This window comes from Colobus angolensis, unplaced genomic scaffold (genome assembly GCF_000951035.1).
Source record: "Colobus angolensis palliatus isolate OR3802 unplaced genomic scaffold, Cang.pa_1.0 Scaffold10, whole genome shotgun sequence".
NCBI lineage: Eukaryota > Metazoa > Chordata > Mammalia > Primates > Cercopithecidae > Colobus > Colobus angolensis.
The window spans coordinates 21,503,584-21,526,475 of NW_012110919.1; the positions used below are offsets into that span (position 1 = coordinate 21,503,584).

At 38.6% G+C, this 22,892-nt stretch overlaps 1 protein-coding gene across 4 annotated transcripts in view; it reads left to right on the forward strand.

The window, feature by feature from the left end:
• Positions 1-22,892, forward strand: part of IFT81 (intraflagellar transport 81) — a 100,657-nt gene that overhangs the window by 26,351 nt on the left and 51,414 nt on the right. For 3 of the 4 annotated variants that reach the window (XM_011936303.1, XM_011936297.1, XM_011936310.1), the window contains exon 11: positions 12,077-12,223. In XM_011936303.1, the coding sequence (XP_011791693.1) occupies positions 12,077-12,223 (147 nt within the window). Of the gene's footprint in view, positions 1-12,076; positions 12,224-17,314; positions 18,631-22,892 lie in introns of those variants that run through there. The other variant, XM_011936320.1, reaches the window with a different exon arrangement.

Below are 22,892 nucleotides of genomic sequence, written 5' to 3' on the forward strand. Positions count from 1 at the left end.
CCTGGGAGGCAGAGCTTGCAGTGAGCCAAGATCACACCACTGCATTCCGGCCTAGGCAACAGAGTGAGACTGTCTCGAAAAAAAAAAAAAAAAAACCATCAAGAATATGATTACTACTGAAAATTGGTTTTTAGTTCATTTTGTCCTTGGGGTATATATTCAGAGACGTTTCTAGCATCTATCCCTGTGCTTCCACCCTATTCTTTCCTTCCCGCATAGATTATTTTTTAAATTTCACACTTTATTATTCCATTAGAAATATTATATAGATGTATATACTTATATCTCACTTCTTAGGGAAAGAAGAACATACTAAACACACTTTTCTTCTCCTTGCATTTTTTTCTTCTTAACAATACATGCTGGTGACCATTCCATAGTAGAAAACCTTTTATTCCTTTTTAAAAATAACTTGATTTAGATATAATTCACATACCATACAATTTACCCATTTAAAGTGTACACTTCAGTGGTATTTTAGTGTATTTATAGAGTTTGTGCAACCATCACCACGATCAATTTTAGAACCATTTTATCACCCCTAAAATAAACCCCAAACCCATTAGCACCCACTTTCCATTTCTCCCCTAAACCCCCAATTTCAACTGATTTGAGACCAAATCAGTCTATAGATTTGCCTGTCATGCACATTTCATATAAATGGAATATTTTAATATATTATTCCTTCTTTCACTTAGCATAGCATTTTTAAAGTCCATCCATGTTGTAGTATATGTATCAGTACATCATTCCTTTTTATTGCTGAATAATACTCCCTTGTATAGCTACATCATATTTTGTTTGTCCATTCATTGGTTAATGGACATTTAGGTTATTTTCACTTTTTGGCTATTATGAGTAATGCTACTATGAACATTCTTATACAAGTTTTTGTGTGGATATATGGGATTTTAAAATTATTTTCTAAATTGACAAATACAAATTGTTATGTTTATGGTATGCAACCTGATGTTTTGAAATCATGGAATGGCTAAATCAAACTAATAAATATATGCATTACCTCACATACTAATTTTTTTGTGGTGAGAACATTTAACATCTATCCTCTTAACAATTTTCTTTTTTTTTTTTTTTGAGACGGAGTCTTGCTCTATCACTCAGGCTGGAGTGCAGTGGCCGGATCTCAGCTCACTGCAAGCTCCGCGTCCCGGGTTTACGCCATTCTCCTGCCTCAGTCTCCCGAGTAGCTGGGATTACAGGCTCCAGCCACCTCGCCCGGCTAGTTTTTTGTATTTTTTAGTAGAGACGAGGTTTCACTGTGTTAGCCAGGATGGTCTCGATCTCCTGACCTCGTGATCCTCCCGTCTCGGCCTCCCAAAGTGCTGGGATTATAGGCTTGAGCCACCGCACCCGGCCAACAATTTTCAAGTGTAAGATACATTAACTATAATTATATTATACAAAGATCTCTTGAATTTATTCCCCCAACTGAAATTTTGTTTCCTTTGACCAGTATCTTTCCAATCTGTATACCTCCCTAATCCCCTGAAAGCCACCATTTTACTCTTCTGCTTCCATGAGTTCAGCTTTTTAAGATTCCTCATATGAATGAGATCATGCAGTATTTGTCTTTCTGTGCCTGGCTTATTTCATTTAACATAGTGTCCTTCAGGCTCATCCATGTTGTTGTAAATGACAGGATTTCCTTCTTTTTGAAGGCTGAATAGTATTTCATTTTGCATATACTACATTTTCTTTATGTATTCATTCACTGATGGATACATGGGTTGATTCCATATGTTGGCCATTGAAATTAATGCTCAATGACAATGTAAATGCAGATAGCTCTTCAATATACTGATTTTTATTTCCCTTGGATACATACACACTAGTGGAATTGCTGGATTATATACTAGTTCTATTTTTAATTTTTGAGGAACCTCCATACTGTTTTCTATAATGACTATACTAATTTACATTCCCATCCACAGTGTACCAGAGTTCCCTTTTCTTCACATCCTCACCACCACTTGTTATCTTGTGTGGTTTTGATAATAGCTATTCTAACAGTTACGAGGTGATAGCTCATTTTAAAATTTACATTTCCTTGATGATTAGGGATGCTGAGCATTTTTTCATATACCCGTTGGCCATTTGTATGTCTTTAATAAATGTCTCTTTAGGTTCTTTGTCCATTGTTTAATCAGGTTATCTATTTTTTTATGTGAGTTTAGTTCCTTATATATTTTAGATATTAACCCCATTTTTGAATTGGGTTGTTTGGTTTTTTGTTGTTGGGTTTTAGGAGTTCTCTGTATATTCTGGATTTTTTTTTCTTAGAGATAGGGTCTCACTCTGTTGCCCAGGCTGGAGTGTGCCATCATAGTTCACTGCAGCCTTGAACTCCTGGGCCCAAGTGATTCTCCCTCTTCAGCCTCCCAAGTAGCTGAGACTACAGGTACCTGCCACTGCACCTGGCTAATTTTCTGTAGAAATGGGATCTTCCTACAGTGCCCAGTCTGGTCTTCAGTCCCTTCAAGAGATCCTCCCGCCTGGGCCTCCCAAAGTACTGGGATTATAAGCATCAGCCACTATGCCTGGCTTATTCAGGATGTTAATCCCTTATCAGATACATGACTTGCAAATATTTTCTCCCATTCTGTGTGTTGCCTTTTTACTCTGTTGTCAGTGTCTTTTGATGCACAAAAGTTTTAAATTCTCATGAAGTCCAATTTGTCTAATTTTTTCTTTTGTTGCCTGTGCTTTTGATGTCATATCCAAGAAATCATTGCTAAATCCAGTGTTGTGAAACATTTACCCTATGTTTCCTTCTAACAGTCTTATGCTGTTCCCTAACAGTAATGCTGGCCTCAGAGAATGAGTTAGGAAGTTATGCTACTCTTCAACTTATTGGAAAAGTTTAAGAAGGATTTGGTGTTTGTTATTTTTTACTTTTTTATTTTTGAGACGAAGTTTCGTTCTTGTTGCCCAGGCTAGAGTGTAATGGCGTGATCTCGGCTCACCGCAACCTCCGCCTCCCAGATTCAAGCAATTCTACTGCCTCAGCCTCCTGAGTAGCTAGGATTACAGGCATGCACCACCACGCCAGCTAATTTTGTATTTTTAGTAGAGACAGAGTTTCTCCATGTCTCTACTAAAGGTCAGGGTGGTCTCGAACTCTCGACCTCAGGTGATCCACCCGCCTCAGCCTCCCAAAGTGTTGGGATTACAGGTGTGAGCCACTGCGCCCACCCTGGTATTCGTTAATTTAAGTGTTGGGTGGAATTCACCAGTGAGGCCATCAGGTCCAGGGCTTTTCTTTGTTGGGAGATTTTTTTTTTTTTAGACGGAGTCTTGCTCTGTCACCTAGGCTGGAATGCAGTGGCGCAATTTCAGCTTACTGCAGCCTCTGCCTCCTGGGATGAAGCAGTTCTCTGCCTCAGCCTCCCAAGTAGCAGAGATTACAGGCCACCACCCTTAGCTAATTTTTCTGTATTTTTAGTAGAGATAGGGTTTTACCATCTTGGCCAGGCTGGTCTTGAACTCCTGACCTCGTGATACACCCACCTTGGCCTCCCAAAGTGCTGGGATTACAGAGCTTGCAATGAGCTGAGATCATGCCATTGCACTCCGGTCCGGGCAACAGTGCGAGACTCCCATCTAAAAAAAAAATGTATTTTTTGCCGGGTGCGGTGACTCACGCCTGTAATCCTAGCACTTTGGGAGGCTGAGGCAGGCAGATCACATGAGACCAGGAGTTCGAGACCAGCCTGGCCAACATGGTGAAACCCTGTCTCTGTTAAAAATACAAAAATTAGCCAGGCATGGTGGTACATGTCTGTAATCCCAGCTACTCGGGATGCTGAGATGGAAAAATCGACCCTGGGAGGCAGAGGTTGCAGTGAGCCAAGATCATGCCTCTGTATTACAGCCTGGGTGACAGAGGAAGACTCTGCCTCACAAAAAAAAAAAAGAAAGAAAGAAAAAGAAATAAAGAAAAAGAAAGAAAAAATGTATTTTTAATTTCCACAAGTTTGTTAATTTACCAGTTTTGTTTCTGTTAATGATTTCGAACTTCATCCCGTTGTAGTCAAATAAGATACTCTGTATGATATCTATCTTTTAAAATCTACTGAAACATTTTTTTTTTTTTGGACACAGTCTCACTGTCACCCAGGCTGGAGTGCAGTGGCGAGATCTCAGCCTCTATATGTCTCAGTTTTCTATATGTCTGCTAGATCTAGTTGGTTTATTTTGTTGTTTAAGTCCTGTATTTTCTAACTTATATTCTGCTTGTTCTATCCATTATTGAGACTGAATGCTGAAGTCTCAATCTATTATTATACAATTGTCTTTTTCTGTGTTCAATTCTGTCAGTTTTAGCTTCATATATTTTGATGGTCTGTCATTAGATGTGAAATGTTTATAATTGCTTATAATCTTGCTGTATTGAACCTTTTATTAATAATGTCCTTCTTTGTCTCTTATACTCTTTTAAAATTTAAAGTTACTTCATCTGATATTAATATAGTCACCCTGTTGTCTTTTGTTTATTATTTGAATGGAATATCTTTTTCTATCCTTTCACTTTCAATTTAGTTATGTCTTTGGATCTAAAATGAGTCTCCTGTAGACAGCATTACTTGGATCATGTGGTTTCTTGGGGGTTTTTTTTTGCGACAGAGTTTCACTCTTGTTGCCCAGGCTGGAGTGCAATGGCATGATCTCAGCTCACTGCAACTTCTGCCTCCCTGGTTCAAACGATTCTCCTGCATCAGCCTCCTGAGTAGCTGGGATTACAAGTGCTTGCCACCACGCCCAGCTAATTTTTTGTATTTTCAGTAGAGACAGGGTTTCACCATGTTGACCAGGCTGGTCTTGAACTCCTGACCTCAGGTGATCTGCCCGCTTTGGCCTCCCAAAGTTCTGGGATTACAGGCATGAGCCACCGTGCCCGGCATGGATCACATGTTTTTTATCCATTCTGCCAATCACTGTCCTTTCATTGGATAGTCAATCTATTTATATTTAAAGTGATTACTGATAAACAGCAACTTCTGTCATTTTGCTATTTGCTTTCTATATGCATTATAGCTTTTTTGTCCCTCATTTCCTTCTTTACTGTCTTTTGTGTTTAGTTGATTTTTTATGGTGAAATGTTTAAATTCCTTTCTCCTTTCCTTTGTGTATATTCTATAGCTATTTTCTTTGTGGTTACCATGGGGATTACATCCTAAAGTTCTATCACTGTGATTTGAATTTATACAAGTTTAACTTCAATAACATATAAAAACTCTGTTCATTACAGCTACATCCCCACCCCTTTCAGTTGTTCATGTCACAAAATGACGTCTTTACACATTGTGTGCCCAAAAACATAAACTAATAACTCTTTTAAATGTGTTAATCTCTTAAATTATATACAAAACAAAATGTGGGGTTATAAACCAAAATTACAGTAATGCTAGCCATTCAGCTATTAATAATTGTGTTGTTTTAAATGTATAGTCTCTTAAATTATATAGAGAACAAAAAGTGGATTTACAGACCATTGTTACACTAATACTAGCTTTCATAATTGCTCATGTATTTGCCTTTATTGAGATCTTTCTTTCTTATACAGCTTTGAGTTACTTCCTAGTATCTTTTCACTTTACCTTGCAGGACTTATTTGAGCATTTCTTCCAAGGCAAGTGTAGTTTTAACAAAGTCTTGGGGCCGGGCGCGGTGGCTCACGCCTGTAATCCCAGCACTTTGGGAGGCCAAGGCGGGCGGATCACGAGGTCAGGAGATCGAGACCATCCTGGCTAACACAGTGAAACCCCGTCTCTACTAAAAATACAAAAAAATTAGCTGGGCGTAGTGGCGGGCGCCTGTAGTCCCAGCTACTCAGGAGGCTGAGGCAGGAGAATGGCGTGAACCCGGGAGGCGGAGCTTGCAGTGAGCCGAGATCGTGCCACTGCACTCCAGCCTGGATGGCAGAGCAAGACTCCGTCTCAAAAAAAAAAAAAAAAACGAACAAAACAAAGTCTCTTAGCTTTTGCTTATCTGGGAATGTAGCTTTTGTTTATCTGGGAATGTCTTAATTTATTCCTTACTTTTTTTTTTTTTCCTTTTTTTGGAGATGGAGTCTCACTTCATTGCCCAGGATGGAATGCAGTGGCATGATCTCCACTCACTGCAATCTCCACCTCCTGGGTTCAAGCAGCTCTCCTGCCTCAGCCTCCTGAATAACTGGGACTCAGGTGTGCATCACCATGCCCAGCTAATTTTTGTATTTTTAGTAGAGATGGGGTTTTGCCACATTGGCCAGGCTGGTCTAGAACTCCTGACTTCAAGTGATCTGCCTACTCCAGCCTCCCAAAGTACTGAGATTATAGGCATGAGCTACCACACCCAGCCTCTCCCTTACTTTTGAAGGACAATTTTGCCAGATACATGATTCTTGGTTGACAGTTCTTTCTCTTAGTATCTTGATATATTATCCCACTGCTTTCTGGCCTCCAAAGTTTCTGATTAGAAATTTGCTGATGATCTTAATGAGAATCTCTTGTATGTGACTAGTCAGTCTCTTGATGCCTTCAGAATGTTCTCTTTGCCTTTAGCTTTTGACAGTTTGATTTTTTTGTTGTTACTGTTTTTTCAGGAGTAGAAGTTTATTTTAAAAGGCCTTAGAGGCCAGGCGTGGTGGCTCACGCCTGTAATCCCAGCACTTTGGGAGGCTGAGGCAGGCAGATCATGTGGTCAGGAGTTTGAGACCAGCCTGGCCAATATGGTGAAACTCCGTCTCTACCAAAAAAAAACAAAAATTAGCCTGGAGTGGTGGCGTGCGCCTATAGTTCTAGCTACTTGGGAGGCTGAGGCAGGAGAATTGCTTAAACCTGGGAGGCAGAGGTTGCAGTGAGCCAAGATCACGCCATTGCACTTCAGCTTGGGCAACAGAATGAGACCCTGTCTCAAAAAATAAATAAATAAATAAATAAATAAATAATCATAATAATAAAAGGCCTTAGAACAGAAAAGAAAGGAAGTGCACTTGGAAGAGACCCAAGCAGGCACATGAAGTTTAAAGAAAGAAGGTCAAGCACCAACAGTTTGATTTTAATGTGTCTCAGTGTATGTCTCTTTCAGTTCATCTTTCTTGGAGTTTATTCTGCTTCTTAGATGTTTATATTTATATTTAATCAAATTGATGAAGTTTTCATACATTATTTCTTCATATATTCTGTCTGTCCCTTTCTCTTTGTCTTTTCTTTCTGGGACTTCCACAGTGCATATACTGGCCTACTTAATGGTATCCCACGTGTTCCTTAGGCTCTGTTCACTTTTCTTCAATATTTTTCTCTTTCTATTTCTCAGACTTGATAATTTCCATTGACCTGTCTTCAAGTTCATGGATTCTTTTGTCTGCCTTCCCAAATCTGCCTTTGAATCCCTCTAGTGAATTTTTAATTTCAATATTGTACTTTTTAAAAAGCTCCAAGATTTCTTTTTCCTTTCTCTTTAGGTTTTCTCTGTATTGGCATTTCCATTTTGTTAATACATCATTTTCTTGATGTTCTCCACATCTTCATGAGTTCTTTGAGCATCTTTAAGACAGTAGTTTTAAAGTCCTTATCTAGTTGATATGCCATCAGGTCTCTTTCAGAGAACTTCTATTGATTCATTTTTTTCCTCTGTTTTTATTTTTATTTTATTTATTTATTTATTTTTTGAGACAGAGTCTCACTCCATTGTCCAGGTGGAGTGCAGTGGCACGATCTTAGCTCACTGCAACCTCCACCTCCTGGGTTCATGCAATTCTCCTGCCTCAGCCTCCTGAGTAGCTGGGATTACAGGCTAATACAAAAATTAGCCATCACACCTGGCTAATTTTTGTATTTTTAGTAGAGACAGGTTTCACTATGTTGGCTAGACTGATCTTGGAACTCCTGACCTCAGGTGATCCAACTGCTTTGGCCTCCCAAAGTGGTAAGATTACAGGCATGAGCCACCGTGCCTGGTCTGTTTTCAAATTTTTTAAACAATTTTATTCTAAAAAATAGAAACAGGGTGTCATTATGCTGCTCAAACTGGTTTCAAACTCCTGGCCTCAAGGGATCCTTCTGCCTTAGCCTCCCAAAGTGTTGGGATTATAGGTATGAGCCACTGTGTCTGGCCTCATATTTTTCCTTTAGATGTATCATATTTTATTGTTTCTTTTTATGCTTTGTGACTTTTTTGGTTGAAAAGTGGACACTGGAATCTCATACTGCAGTAACTCTGGAAATTAGGTTCTCTCTTTTCCCAGGGGTTTACTGTTTTTTTGTTATTGTTTTTGTTTTTTTGATTGGTGTAGACTGGGCCAAAGAATAGGCTAAAATGTAAAGTTAAGATAGGGTGAGCACAGTGGCTTATGCCTACAATCTCAGCACTTTGGGAGGCCAAGATGAGTGGTTGAGCTCAAGAGTTTGAGACTAACCTGGGCAACATGGCAAGACCCTGTCTCTACTAAAAATACAGAAATATAGCTTGGTGTGGTGGTGTGTACCTGTGGTCTCAGCTACTCAGGAGGCTGAGGTGGGCAGATTGCTTGAGCCTGGTAGGTGGAGGTTGCAGTGAACCAAGATTGGGCCACTGCACTCCAGCCTGAGTGACAGAGCCAGACCCTGTCTCAAAAAAAAAAAAATTAAATTAAAAAAAAAATTATCTCAGGTCTTTTCTGAGCCATTGCATTTCTCTGGACACGTGTGGTCACTTTCTAAATTTTCCCATATATGTAGTTGCTTTTTAATGTCTTAGTCTTAAATGTCTGGTTTCCAAAAGGGGAAAATGAGAAAAATTAAAGGGACAGAAAAAAAGGATCCAGACCTATAAATCCTCTAGAAGTCACTTCAGTCAAAGGGGGAAGGACTTGCAATAATGGTAGAAGATGCAACAACAGTGGCCTCCCTCTCTTTGTCTGCACCTCTGTGATCAGAACTGCACTCAGGTCACAGTTGCCCAGTATTGGAGGACTAGGTCCTTTCTGTTCACTCTTGCTCCAGCAAGCTGTGTGCACGCTGCACCAGGAACATGTGTTTGGGGCTGGGGGTGGGAGATGAAACCTGCTACTGTGCTAAGGGCTGAAATTGGTTGAAATTAGCCTCACTTTGCTGTCCAAGCTTTCCACTGGATGTTGCAAGCACTCAGTATTCCAACAATTACACTGGTAGAATCCGTGTGTTGTAATTATTTTGGAATACCAGAGCAATTGTTCACTAGGTGAGGAGACAGATTTCAGGTGCTTCCTACTCCACCACCCTCTCAGAATCTCGCCTCCTCAAACAGTTTCGAAACTAAAAGTAAAATTTATGCCTACATGTTGTATTAGTCAGGGTTATCCTAATCAACCATATATCCTATTGGTTAGTCAGAACTAATAGGATATAGGTATATATAAAAGAGAGTTTATTATGGAGAATTGGCTCACACAATTACAAGGCAAAGTCATGATAGACCATCTGCAAGCTGGAGAAAGAGAAAATCCAGTAGTGGCTCAGTCCAAAGCCAAAAGCCTCAAGGCCAGGGAAGACAACAGTGTAGCCTTCAGCGTGCAGCCGAAAGGCCAAGAGCCCAAGGAGGCTGTTGGTGTAAGTCTCAAAAGCTGAAAAACCTGGAGTCTGATATCCAAGGACAGTAGGAAAGGAAGCATCCAACATGGGAAGAACAAAGAGAGCCAGTAGACTCAGCAAGCAAAGCTATCCCACCTTCCTCTCCCTGCCTTGTTCTAGCAGCACTGGCAGCTGATTGGACGGTGCCCACCACATTGAGAGTGGGTCTTTGTCTCCCAGTCCACTGACTCAAATGTCAGTCTCCTCTGGCAACACCCTCACAGACACACCCAGAAAAAATGCTTTACCAGCCACCTAGACATCCGTCAATCCAGTCAAGTTGACACCTAATATTAACCATCACACATATTTACTTTCATTTTTGCTTTTATAAATGAGGGCTTTTCTTTCCTTATGTCTTCTGACTGATTTTGTCTATGAAAGCTATTGATTTGGTTTCTGTAGTTTTTCTATTGATTCTTTTGGACACATAATTATATATAACATGCAAATTCCAATTTTTCCTGTCAAATTTTTATGCTTCTAACTGCTTTCTCATGTCTATTAGCTAATACTTTCAACACAGTAATTAAACTGTAGTAAAGGTAGTGGGCTTTTTTTTTCTTGTTCCTGAGTTTAGTGGGAAATACTCTCATATTTTTCTATTAAATAAGATCCTGGTTTGGGAAAGAAGTTTATTTTATGTTACTTATTTTATTATTGAAGTATACCATCAATTCTTACACAGTTTGGTGTTCTATCATTCCTTCTTCACCACTTTTTTTTTTTTTTCTCTTTTGAGATGGAGTCTCACTCTGTCACCCAGGCTGGAGTGCAGTGGTACAATCTTGGCTCACTGCAGCCTCCGCCTCCCACGTTCAAGGAATTCTCCTGCCTCAGCCTCTCAAGTGTTTGGGACTACAGGTACACGTCACCATGCCTGGCTAATTTTTGTATTTTTAGTAGAAACAGGGTTTCACCATGTTGGCCAGGCTAGTCTTGAACTCCTGACCTCAGGTAATCCACCCTCCTTGGCCTCCAAAGTGCTAGGATTACAGGCGTGAGCCACCATGCCTAACCCCACTTTTTTTTTTTTTTGCTTTGAGACAGGATCTCTGTCACCCAGGCTGGAATACAGTACGTGATCATGGCTCACTGTAGCCTCAACCTCTTAAACTCAAATGATCCTCGCATCTCAGCCTGCCAAGTAGCTGGGACCACAGGTGTGCATCACCACACCCAGCTATTTTTCTTTTATTATTTATTTTTTTTCAGAGTCAGGGTCTCACTATGTTGCCTAGGCTGGTCTTGAACTCCTGGGCTCAAGTGATCCTCCTACCTTGACCACCCGAAGTTCTGGGATTACAGACGTGAGCTACTGCACCCAGCCTCCTTCATTGTTTAAGCTAGAATAGTTCTATGGAGTGAAACATTCCTTCATCATCACCTGTCTTTTCATTTTTTTAAAAAAAGGACAATAGAATTTTTTTAAGGATTTGTGCTAGAGATTTCGCTCCCCTGTCATATTTTCTTGAAAAATTATTTGTATCCTTTCTCTTAAGACAGATTGGCTAATGTTTTTCTTAAACTAGTACACCTATGGTTCATTTAAGGAAATCTCCCAAGAGTTATTAGCTAATATAAAATGCATTTTGTAAACATTTGCCTAATTCTGGTGAGTCAGATGTTTGAGTTTGAACCTGCATTTTATTTGTTAGAATGGCCCAAATATAATAGATGTTTTAACATTTCATTTTAAAAGTATGGATATTGAATTTAGTAAGATGACCCGCGTTGTAGTTTTGAGAATGAAGCATTTTTTTTCTTCCAATAAAGGGAAACCCAGCATGTAAAAATACAGTAGACTTGGTGTTAACTTCTATTGACTTGAACTAGGATGTATTTTCATTAGCATTTGAGTGTTATCTGAGAAGGCTTTAATATTTTTCTTTTCCTTCTTTTTTTTTTTTTTTTTTTTCGAGACAGAGTCTTGCTCTGTCATCCAGGCTGGAGCCCAGTGGCATGATCTTGGCTTACTGCAACCTCCACCTCCCAGGTTCAAGGGATTCTCCTGCCTCAGCCTCCTGAGTAACTGGGATTACAGGCACACACCACCACACCCGGCTAATTTTTGTATTTTTAGTAGAGATGGGGTTTCACCATGTTGGTCAGGCTAGTCTCAAACTCCTGACCTCGTGATCCGCCTGCCTTGGCCTCCCAAAGTACTGGGATTACAGATTTGAGCCACTGTGCCTGGCCTAATATTTTTCTTATTAGCACATTTTTGTTTCTCTGCTGATATGTCTTACATTTTCAGAGCTTTGTCTTCCAAAGTGTTTGTAGGCTGGTGTTTAATATACATTGTATATTCATATTCAGTATAATTGGTGATGATGAGTAGTAGGGCAAGGAGTATTGGTTAGGAGAGGCCAAGCTGATATTGAAAATATAACTTGGTAAAATCTAAAAAGTAGATAATTTCACAAGATAATAGGAAGCTGTTTGTATATCTTATTATACATTCATATTTAATGCTCAATCAGGCATCTATCATTTCCCGTAAAAAAGAAGCCAAAGCTGAAGAACTTCAGGAGGCCAAGGAGAAGTTAGCCAGCCTAGAGAGAGAAGCATCAGTAAAGAGAAATCAGACCCGTGAATTTGATGGTACTGAAGTTTTAAAGGGAGATGAGGTAAGCTGAACCATTTCATGGGACAAGAGTGTAAGTATTGTTTTTAATGTGAAACTATTAGTGTGTTTGACTTTCTTAGTTTGAATGTTAATATTGGGAAGTTAATCTTATTTTATAAGACTTATTTAAAACTGAATAGTCTTTTTGCAATAACACTGAGATTTTTTTTTTCTTTTTCTTTTTCTTTTCTTTTTGAGATGGAGTTTTACTCTTGTCACCCAGGCTGGAGTGCGATGGCGGGATCTCTGCTCACTGCAACCTCCACCTACCGGGTTCAAGTGATTCTTCTGTCTCAGCCTCCCACATAGCTGGGATTACAGATGCCTGCTACTACGCCCAGCTAATTTTTGTGTTTTTAGTAGAGACAGGGTTTTACCATGTTGGCCAGGCTGGTCTCGAACTCCCGACCTTGGATGATCCGCCTGCCTTGGCCTCCCAAAGTGCTGGGATTACAGGCGTGAGCCATCACACCCGGCCATACTGAGAATTTCTTGATGTAAATGTAAAATGGCAGATATGTTAGTGATTTTACGAGATACTATATTCCAAATTTTCACTTTTTTTTTGTTTTTTTGTTTTTTTTTTTTGGAGATGGAGTCTTGCTCCGTCACCCAGGCTGGAGTGCAGTGGCGTGATCTTGGCTCACTGCAGTCACCGCCTTCTGGGTTCAAGTGATTCTCCTACCTCAGCCTCGTGAGTAGCTGGGATTACAGGTGGATGCCACCACACCCGGCTAATTTTTGTATTTTTAGTAGAGATGGGCTTTCACCATGTTGGTCAGGCTGGCAAACTCCTGACCTCATGATCCGCCCGCCTCAGCCTCCCAAAGTGCTGGGATTACAGGTGTGAGCCACTGTGCCCGGCCCCAAATTTTCATTTCTTAATTAAGTGAATTTATATTGGGTTTAATTATTTATAAATATTAAATTATAAAAGTGAAAAACATTAGTAGCAAACAGATAATACAAAAATCTATATTTGTTGGTAAATGTATTTCCATAAAGGGCTAAGACAATATCATTAAGTTATTTTGTCAGTAATGTATACTTGTCTGGTGGGACTGACATGATTAAAATGACCTCATCATAGAGGCTTACAAGTTTAAAAAAATACAATTGTATCTCACATTGCTATATACTTTAAATTTTGAACAATGCTTTAACAGCTTTTGTTTCATTTATCCTTCTGTCAGACTCATAAGATTAGCAGGACAAATAATATTTTTTTATAGATGGCTAAACTCAAGCACCAAAAATGTAATTTTCCATCCTCTTTTCATAAAATTAGCCCAGGAATGAATGAATACATGAAGTCAAATATCTTAGCTTGGTGCTTTTTTAGCAAAATAAAGTGATAGGTCGTATTTTAATTCCTAAACATTATCTGGACTTTACTAATTTTTACAGGCTTTTAAATTTTGTATTAGCTACTAGATCTCAGCAAAAGCTATTGTGGAAAGCTACTCTTGTCCAAACCTCATTTTTGACTTTGAAAAGTTATTGAATCCATACTGTTACAAATTGGCATGAACCTTCACTGTGCCAAACAAATGAATTGTTCCCATAGTACCACTTTTCTCTGTGGTACTTCTGCTTGTACCCTCCCAATGTGCCTTTTAGCTTGTTGGGGAAGTAGTAGATTCAGGAAGTCAACATGTGATTGAAAAATTCCCTTGGCTTTTAACATCCACTTCCAAATTGTTTTAAGACATGGGAGTGTTTTAAACGATATTTGGAAGTCAACAGTGTATGCTTCATGACATCCTTGCTGTCTGGAGGAAAAAACAAAAGATTAATTATGCAGCAATTTCACTTTATAAGAGAGTATGCCACCTCCTGGCATTTTTATCTTTTCTTAAGAAAATGCTTCCTAAATGACAAAAAATACTAATTGTTATGGCTGTATTTGCATAAATAGTACTTATAATTCATATTAGATGTTCCCTCTGTGCAAATGTGAGGGAAAAAACCTAGTGCCAAGTTATTAGTCTTTTTCTTTTTTTTTTTGAGAAGGAGTCTAGCTCTGTCGCCCAGGCTGGAGTGCAGTGGCCAGATCTCAGCTCACTGCAAGCTCCGCCTCCCGGGTTCACGCCATTCTCCTGCCTCAGCCTCCCAAGTAGCTGGGACTACAGGTGCCCGCCACCTCACCCGGTTAGTTTTTTTTTGTATATTTTAGTAGAGATGGGGTTTCACCATGTTAGCCAGGATGGTCTCGATCTCCTGACCTTGTGATCCGCCTGTCTCGGCCTCCCAAAGTGCTGGGATTACAGGCATGAGCCACCGCGCCCAGCCTATTAGTCTTTATTTTTGAGAAATCATGGTGAACAGGAGAAGGATCTAATGACAGAAAAAAAAAAAGCATTCTTTTTTTTAAGGGGAAAAAGATAGCATTTGGAAATGATAATTTTTGAACAATATCTGGTCGGAAACAGAACAAATCAAGTAAGGTATTTGGCAGTTACCTAAAAGAACAGAAGGTATTGGGGAACATTAAGCATAATTTTATAAAGAACAAATCTTGGTATACCAATTTTATTTTCTACTTTGATAAAGTGATAGGCCATATGGACAAAATAAAAGAAGTTTCTTATATTTAAAATTATATAATACAGCTGGAAGTATAATTCATTGGGGTGCCTAATTTGGTATCACATGGTTCACTGAGGTTTCTGGTTTGATATCACATAGTAATCTCCAAAAAGTTATGTCCTTTGCCCCCCATCTGTTAACACAGTTGGTGAGAAGGTATTGATAATTAGTGGCATGGTGTTTGGAAAGAACACTATGCCAGGAATCACACGCAAAATGAGGGGGAATCACGTTTATCGAGCACTTTTTATACAAAGCTCTATGCCAGGTACTTAGCAAACAGATACTTTTTTACTTCTTATAAAAGGTGTTGTTATCATTTCCCTTTCACAGTTGAGTGACGCTCAAGGAGACTGCAGTTTCACACAGGTAGTAAGTGGCCAAGCTAAAACCCAGGACCTCTCCAAGGTCTGTTGACCTTGAACAAATTACTTGACCTCCCTGAGGCCTCTCTATCTGTAAAATGGGGCTGATTGCTCTTTATTATCTCTGGGAAAGGCACATGAAATAATAGATGCTAAAGCTTCTGAGAAACTCAAAGGCTCAGTCAACATATAACACCTGGCATCTGAAAGTAATCATTCCCATGGGTGGTATGTTACTATGTGTGTGAGAGGCAGCACAGTGGAGTGGTTAAGAGTGACTCTACAACTTGGTTGTTTGAGTGCAAATCCTGGTTTTGCTGCTTACCAGATGGATGACCTTGGATGAGTTCCTTACCCTCTTTATGCTCAGCTGTAAAACGTGAATGTTTGTAGGATATAACTTCTAAAATTATTTTGAGGATTAATTGAACATGCTTAGAACAGCACTAGGCACATAGTAAATGCTCAGTGTGTTAGTTCTTAGTATTTGTATATTTTTGTTATTCACTTGGATGAAGAATTTGAAAGCTAGAAATATAGTTTACAGCTTAAAAGGTGAAACTAGTATTTCTCAGACTGGGAGCAATTTAGTGGAAATAAATATGAAATAGTTTCTGTTTAGGAATAAATAATTTACACAAATTTAAGATAGAATAAGATAGCACTAATGAGAGTAATTTTAGCTGCCATTCTCTGAGCAGTTACTGCATGCTCAGTCTTGAGAGCTTAAAAAATACAGCTTTAGTGATGGTTATACAGCAACGTGAATGTACTTAAAGCCACAGAACTGTATACTTAAAAATGGTTAAAGCGGTAAATTTTATGTTATCTCACAATATACCCTAATTCATCCTCTTGGAAAGCCTCTGAAGTAAATATTACCTCCATTTTGTAACCTAAGAAACAGAGACATTGAAATAATTTGGCCAAAGTCACACAGTTAGCAGGTAAGAGAATATTGCCATCAAATGTGAATCCTAAAATTTACCCATTCCAGTAGTGCCTTGGAGACGGCACCATTAGAATGGGTAAATTTTAGGATTCATATTTGACTCTAAAGAGGACTACACTGTGAACAATCATTAATTGGAAGTGTTTATTTGCAGGAAATTATATGACAGCCATTTGTTTGGATGTAAAACTTTATTCCTTGATTGTCCATATGTAGTTGTTTGATTGATCTTATCTTGGAAAAATTTAGGAACATACGTGTTAATAAACATAAATGTAACAACTTCTAGACGTATACAGTGATACAGTGATTTATATTCGTTTGTCATTTTCTTTTTAGAGGTCCATTAGCAGTTTTTAGTTTGGTGATGAAGTATACATTTTGATGCTTCCTACTGCCATTAAAGTTAATATTCCAGATGTTACATACTGTCTAAGAGTTTTAGCTCTTCTGATTGCAGATGCTACAGACATTTTTTCTTTACTAGGCCTTTTTATTACTGTTTCATTGGTTTTCCTTATTAGTAAAAGATGAAGTTTCTAGAATTACTTTCCCTCCATTGTACTTTATCATTTTAACATTTTATTTTCATAAAGTAAGACAATACACAGGAATAAGCACAGGCATGTATTTATCTCTTATTCTGCCAGCGTCCTGACATAAGTAGGAATTGCTTGAACAGTTGAAATGATCTTCTCAGTGATAAAAGATACATTTTCCTACTCATCCAGTCAATCTTGATTTCTTTCTCTTCATACCAGTATTTGGAAGATGATAGAAACTACACTCTATTAAATGACTACATTTAGTTTAGCGATTACACCCTGCTAACGTAACTGAAAATAAATAGTAATGAATATTTTACTGTTTTTATATCTCAAAGGTTTTTATATTGGATTTTAAGTATATCTTAATATAAATCTGGTTGAATTGATAGTCTCAAAATATTTTGATTGCTGTCATCTCTGAGGAAGTGTACACACAAAAAAATGCCATGGAGATTTGCCCTTTATCCTAATTTGTTTGTTATTATCAATACTTTAGATAAATAATAATTTTTTAAATTATGCAATTACAATGTGCCAGATATCATACTAGTCTTCTTATATACATTATTCTCATTTATGTCATTGTACAACTCTGTAAGTACAATTTTTTTTTATTTAAGTTTCTTTTTTTTTTTCAGAAACAGGATCTCACTCTGTCACCCAGGCTGGAGTGCAGTGGTGTGATCATGGCTCACTGCAGCCTGAAACTCCTAGGCTCAAGTGATCCTCCCACCTCAGCCTCCTGAGAAGCTTGGACTACAAGCATGAGCCACCATGCCCAGCTAATTTTCTTTTTTTGTTTTGTTTTATTTTGTTTTGTAGAGATGTGGTCTCACTGTGTTTCCCAGGCTGGTCTTAAACTCCTGGCCTCAAGCAGTCCTCCCACTTCGGCCTCCTGAAGTGGTAGAATTACAGGCATGATCCTGTGCCTGGCTGTTATTACTATTCCCAGTTTTTACAGATAAAGGATCTGAGACATACAGAGGGTTTAAGCTGACTTGCCTGACACCCCATTTCTTGTAAGTAGTAGAACCAGGAGTTGGATTTAGCAGTCTGGCTGTAGAGCCATCAATAGTTTGCATATGACAAAAAGCTGGAAGAAATAGTCAACCTGAAACACATGATGGAATTATAGTTCAGAATCATCTTGGTAGATAGAGGCACTGTGCTTAAACAAAATGCCATTAATGGGATTATAATAAATATAATGTGGTAGAATTCAGGTTTTGTTTGCCAATTCAACACATCATCTATTACTAACGCAGCTTTAAAAAATGCATAAATGATTATACTACATTAATTTTTAAAAAGTATCCTTTTTATGGTCTAATTATGCCTGGAGTATTATTTCATATTTTTGACTTCATGTTTTAAGAGACAGTCATGCCAAAGTCCCATATAAGGGTGACTAAAATGTATGAAAAGTCTGGAAACTTTCATATCAATAATTGATTATGTATTAACTGAAACAAAAGACTAGAGAAAGACACAGTGGGAATTGATTATGTATTAAGGAATAAAAGACTGAAGAACGACATAATAAATAGTTAAAGGATTATGAAAAAGATGATGTTCGGAAAAAAATTAACATGCAGGCCTGAGACTGCTATCCCTAGAAAGGTCTGCTTGCAAAGTTGGCCCTTGGCTGGCATCTGGGGGAACTTGGTTCTTGGATGGATTCCTGCCATTCGCTGATAAGAATGGCTCACCTTGCCTAAAGTACATGAAGAGTGTGGTTTATGTCAAACTCCTGCTTGCCTTTCCTTCCTCCCTCTCTCTCTCCCTCCCTCCCTCCCTCCCTTCCTCCCTCCCTTCCTTCATTTCTTCCTCCCTTCCTTTGTTCTCTCTCTCTCTCTCTCTCTCTCTCTGTCTCTCTCCTCTTCCTGGACTATTGGTACAGGGTAGGCAGAATGTGCCTTGATGATCAGCTCCTAGTAAAAACCCTGGGAACTAAGTCTCCAATGAGCCTCCCTGATCATTTCATGTGTGTTGTTACAACTCATCGCTGGAGGAATTAATTATGCCCTCTGTGACTGCAGTGGGAGACAACTTTTAGAAGTTTGCACCTGGTTTCCTCCAGATTTCACCCTATGTGCCTTTTCCCTCTGCTGATTTTGCTTGGTATTCAGTGTAATAAATCATAGCCAAGAGTATGACTGTATGCTTTGAGTCCTCCCAGTGAATCACTGAATCTAGAGATGGTCTTGGGGACCCCTGACACAGATGGATTAGTGGTTTTTGTTTGTTTGTTTGTTTATGAGAAAGCCAAATTAGGATCAACGAATGGTGATTAGAATGAAATATTTGACTAGAGAAAAATGTCTACCACTTGAGCTTTCTTCAGTAATGGAGCAGGCTGACAGTCTCACTCTGTCACTCAGGCTGGAGTGCACTGGCATGATCTCAGCTCACTGCAACCTCCGCCTCCCAGGTTCAAGCGATTCTCATGCCTCAGCCTCCCAAGTGTCTGGGATTACAGGCGCCCACCACCATGCCCAGCTAAGTTTTGTATTTTTGGTACAGACGGAGTTTCACCATGTTAGCCAGACTGGTCTTGAACTCCTGACCTCAAACAATCTGCCCACCTTGGCCTCCCAAAGTGCTGGGATCACAGGCTTGAGCCACCTCACCCAGCCCAGATAAGGGACATTTTTGAAGTAATGTGTGCAGTAAGTAGAAGAACATTGGATCAGTATTTTGGGTTTTTTAATTTTTTTTTTTTTTTTTTTTTGAGCCACCTCACCCAGCCCAGATAAGGGACATTTTTGAAGTAATGTGTGCAGTAAGTAGAAGAACATTGGATCAGACTTTTGGGTTTTTTAATTTTTTCTTACTTGAAAACACAGTCCTCTCTGTCATATGGATACCAAAGCAATTATACAAAAAAAGATAAATGAAGTTAGGTCTCGGGTGACGTGAATGTTTTAAAGGGAGTCTGCAAAAATCAATGTGTGAAAAACTTAGCTGTGGTAGAATGTGGCTTCTGAACAGTGATCAATATCTTCACTTCTTGCTGCATGAAGATCTTTATTAAAAGACAATAGCCTTTTTCTAAATGTTGAAACTGTGTTAATGTATAGAGCTAAATGTTAGTTGTCAGTAATGAGAGTCTACAGCTTAATTTCTAGGTTAGTATTACAGGCACCTGGATACTGTACCTTCAAACCAAACCATTCTATAGACTTCAACCTGACCTGAAATCAAGTATAAGATAATCCAGTAATATATTTAGTATATATAAGATATATGTTTAATAGTTGACCACTAACTCAAGAATCTCACTCAGATAAAATTTAAAATAATAATAGCAATGAAGGCTCTTACATGTAATTTTTCTCTAAATAAAATTAAAAATAGTATTACCAATGAATACTCATACATATATAGTAGTAAACTAATTCTCACATTTTTATATAATGTATACAAGTATAAATATCTGAAAAATGGTTAACTCAAAAGCAATAACCTATATTCACATTTTTTCTATTTTAATAAAGGAAATAAAAATGTTTATGAAAGCAATTACAACAGAAACTTTCCTAAAAACATTTTGTGTGTGTGTGTGTGAACAAACACCTCCTAACTTCCTCAGATATTTAATTTGAATATTCCACAAAAAGAATCCAGAATAAAATGTTTGTACGAGGTCACTTGAAAAATTCTCATATTCTTATGCAAAATTTTTCCAGGTTGTATTCAGCAGTCCCCGTGCCAGAGAACAGAAACACATACTCACACATACACACTCACACACACAAACTCACACTCCCCTAACTTTTGTGCATAAATGAGTCATAAAATAAATATACTATTTCCATCTTGGAGCTTTATAACCAGCTTTATTATCATACTAAGAGTCAAAAAAATTATTCACTAAATAATTTTTTTTTAGTTTTTGAGACAGAGTCTTGCTCTGTCGCCCAGGCTGTAGTGCAGTGGCGCTATCTTGGCTCACTGCAAGCTCTGCCTCCCAGGTTCACCCATTCTCCTGCCTCAGCCTCCTGAGTAGCTGGAACTATAGGCGCCTGCCACCACGCCCAGCTAATTTTTTTGTATTTTTAGTAGAGACAGGGTTTCACCATGTTAGCTGGGATGGTCTCGATCTCCTGACCTTGTGATCTGCCCGTCTCGACCTCCCAAAGTGCTGGGATTACAGGCTTGAGCCACCATGCCTGGCTGGGTTTTTTAATCTTAAAAAATCTGATCATGCCAGGTGTGGTGGTTCATGCCTGTATTATTTTTTAAATACCTGGTGGGAAACTTAAATTTGCCATTTAATCTGGTAGCCTTCAGCTACCTCTTTTGGTATGATTTTTGCTGTTTCATAGGCAGCAATCTAAGCTTGAAGACTTTCTCTCACTTACTGGAAGGACAAAGAATAGAACATGTGCCTCTTGTAGTAGTGCCAGTAGCTAGTGATTTTACCATCTTAGTCACCTTGATCTCTCTGATTCTCTGCTTTCATAATTTGAAAAAGCAAACAAAAAACCAGTCTCAATGATATACAGTACTAGTGCCCTTCCCAAAGTGGTCATTTGTATGAATGCATGCCTTTGGGATCTGAATTTTTTTTATAGCAACAAATGAACCTCTGGTTAAGGTTCCACTGGAACTCATGCAATGAAAGGTCACCCCTGGTTTATGGTGTATGGGTGTGTTATAGCCCATTGTGTTTTCTCCCCTGACCATTACAAGAAGCTCAGCTGTTTTGCAGTTACAGCTACTTTTAAAATATGCTTGGTCAAGTAATATTTATAAGCAGCTTTAGAAAGGGCCAGCCAATTCATTCTACAGCTACTGACAGAAATCCTAGAGCTAAATTGGAAAGATTATGAAATCTTCTTAAAATACTTCAAAGAGAAGCACAATGAAGATAAGGGAATCCTGGCAAGATGTGCTGCAGCTGTCAGGTCCTGAAAAATTAGGAATCAAATTTTGACACTTGTAATTGAATCATCCACCCTTCTAAGTGAGCCCAGGCAAACCTGTGATATTTTTAGAACCTTTCAAATCACATTGTACTCTTTAGAGTTCATAGCAGGACCTGAGGCCCCTAAAATTTCCCAAGAGATAGAACAAAACAGAATCAAATAAATTTGGCTCAGTTCACTGTAATAGAAGTGTAGTGCATTATGCATGCAGTCTAGGTAATGCCACACTTTTAACCCCAAATTTTAAAACTTTTCATGGATTTTTTTTTCTGGATACTTAACTGCTTGGACAGCAGTCGAAGCACCCATTAGAGATAGTAACAGCTGTGTGGTGGTGATTTGATTTATAATAGAAGCACAGAGACTTTGGATGGTGTGACTGACTGTGTTCCACAGATGGATGTTCCTGTGTCACAAATTTCATTTAATACAGATTTCTACCCACATATATCATATTGATTATTACAGCCTCTCTTAAAAGATTGAGCAGTTAACTAGCCACTACCATATGTAGATAATTACATTGCTTATGCTTGACTTGGTGAGATTTTCTAATTTACAGTTGAAAATGTGCCACTAACAGGTTAGAAAAGGTTAGTATAGTATTTGTATGTGTGTTTATATGGCACTAGTTATGATGGGTGATTTTAAAAGACTGTCATTTTAGCAGATTACAAAGGCTGCTTTGAAACATTTTCTCTTGCCTTAAAACAAACAGCAACTCTGAGACCAGACTTCAGGGAATCCAAATAATTTATTGGAGCGTAACATGATGGCCTTTTCAGGTTTTCTTCAAGTCTGAAGTTCTGTCTAGAGCACAAGACACTGACAAATGAGCAGAAAGACTGTGGCCTTTGTGTATATTCATGTCACTCCTAAACAGTTGGTTCTATCTCATCTCATGCCTAACTCCCTTGAGCCAATTCCTGTAGTTGTCTATGCTTATACATCATTTGATGAAATAACTGACAAAGATGTGATTTAATTAAGAAATGGAAAATAGCCAGGATGTTGTACTAACAGTATTTGAAAAGTGTTCATTCTAGTTATTTTTTCTAACTTACTGAACTTTGGTAAGTAGTATTAATTTTTCTATGGGTTCCTAGTGCTTTTTTATTTTAAAAAATGGCTCTGGCTGGATGCAGTGGCTGATGCCTGTAATTCCAGCACTTTGGGAGGTCAAGGCAGGAGGATCACCTGAGGTCAGGCGTTCTAGACCAGCCTGGCCAACATGGTGAAACCCTGTCTCCACTAAAAATACAAAAATTAGGCCAGGCACGGTGGC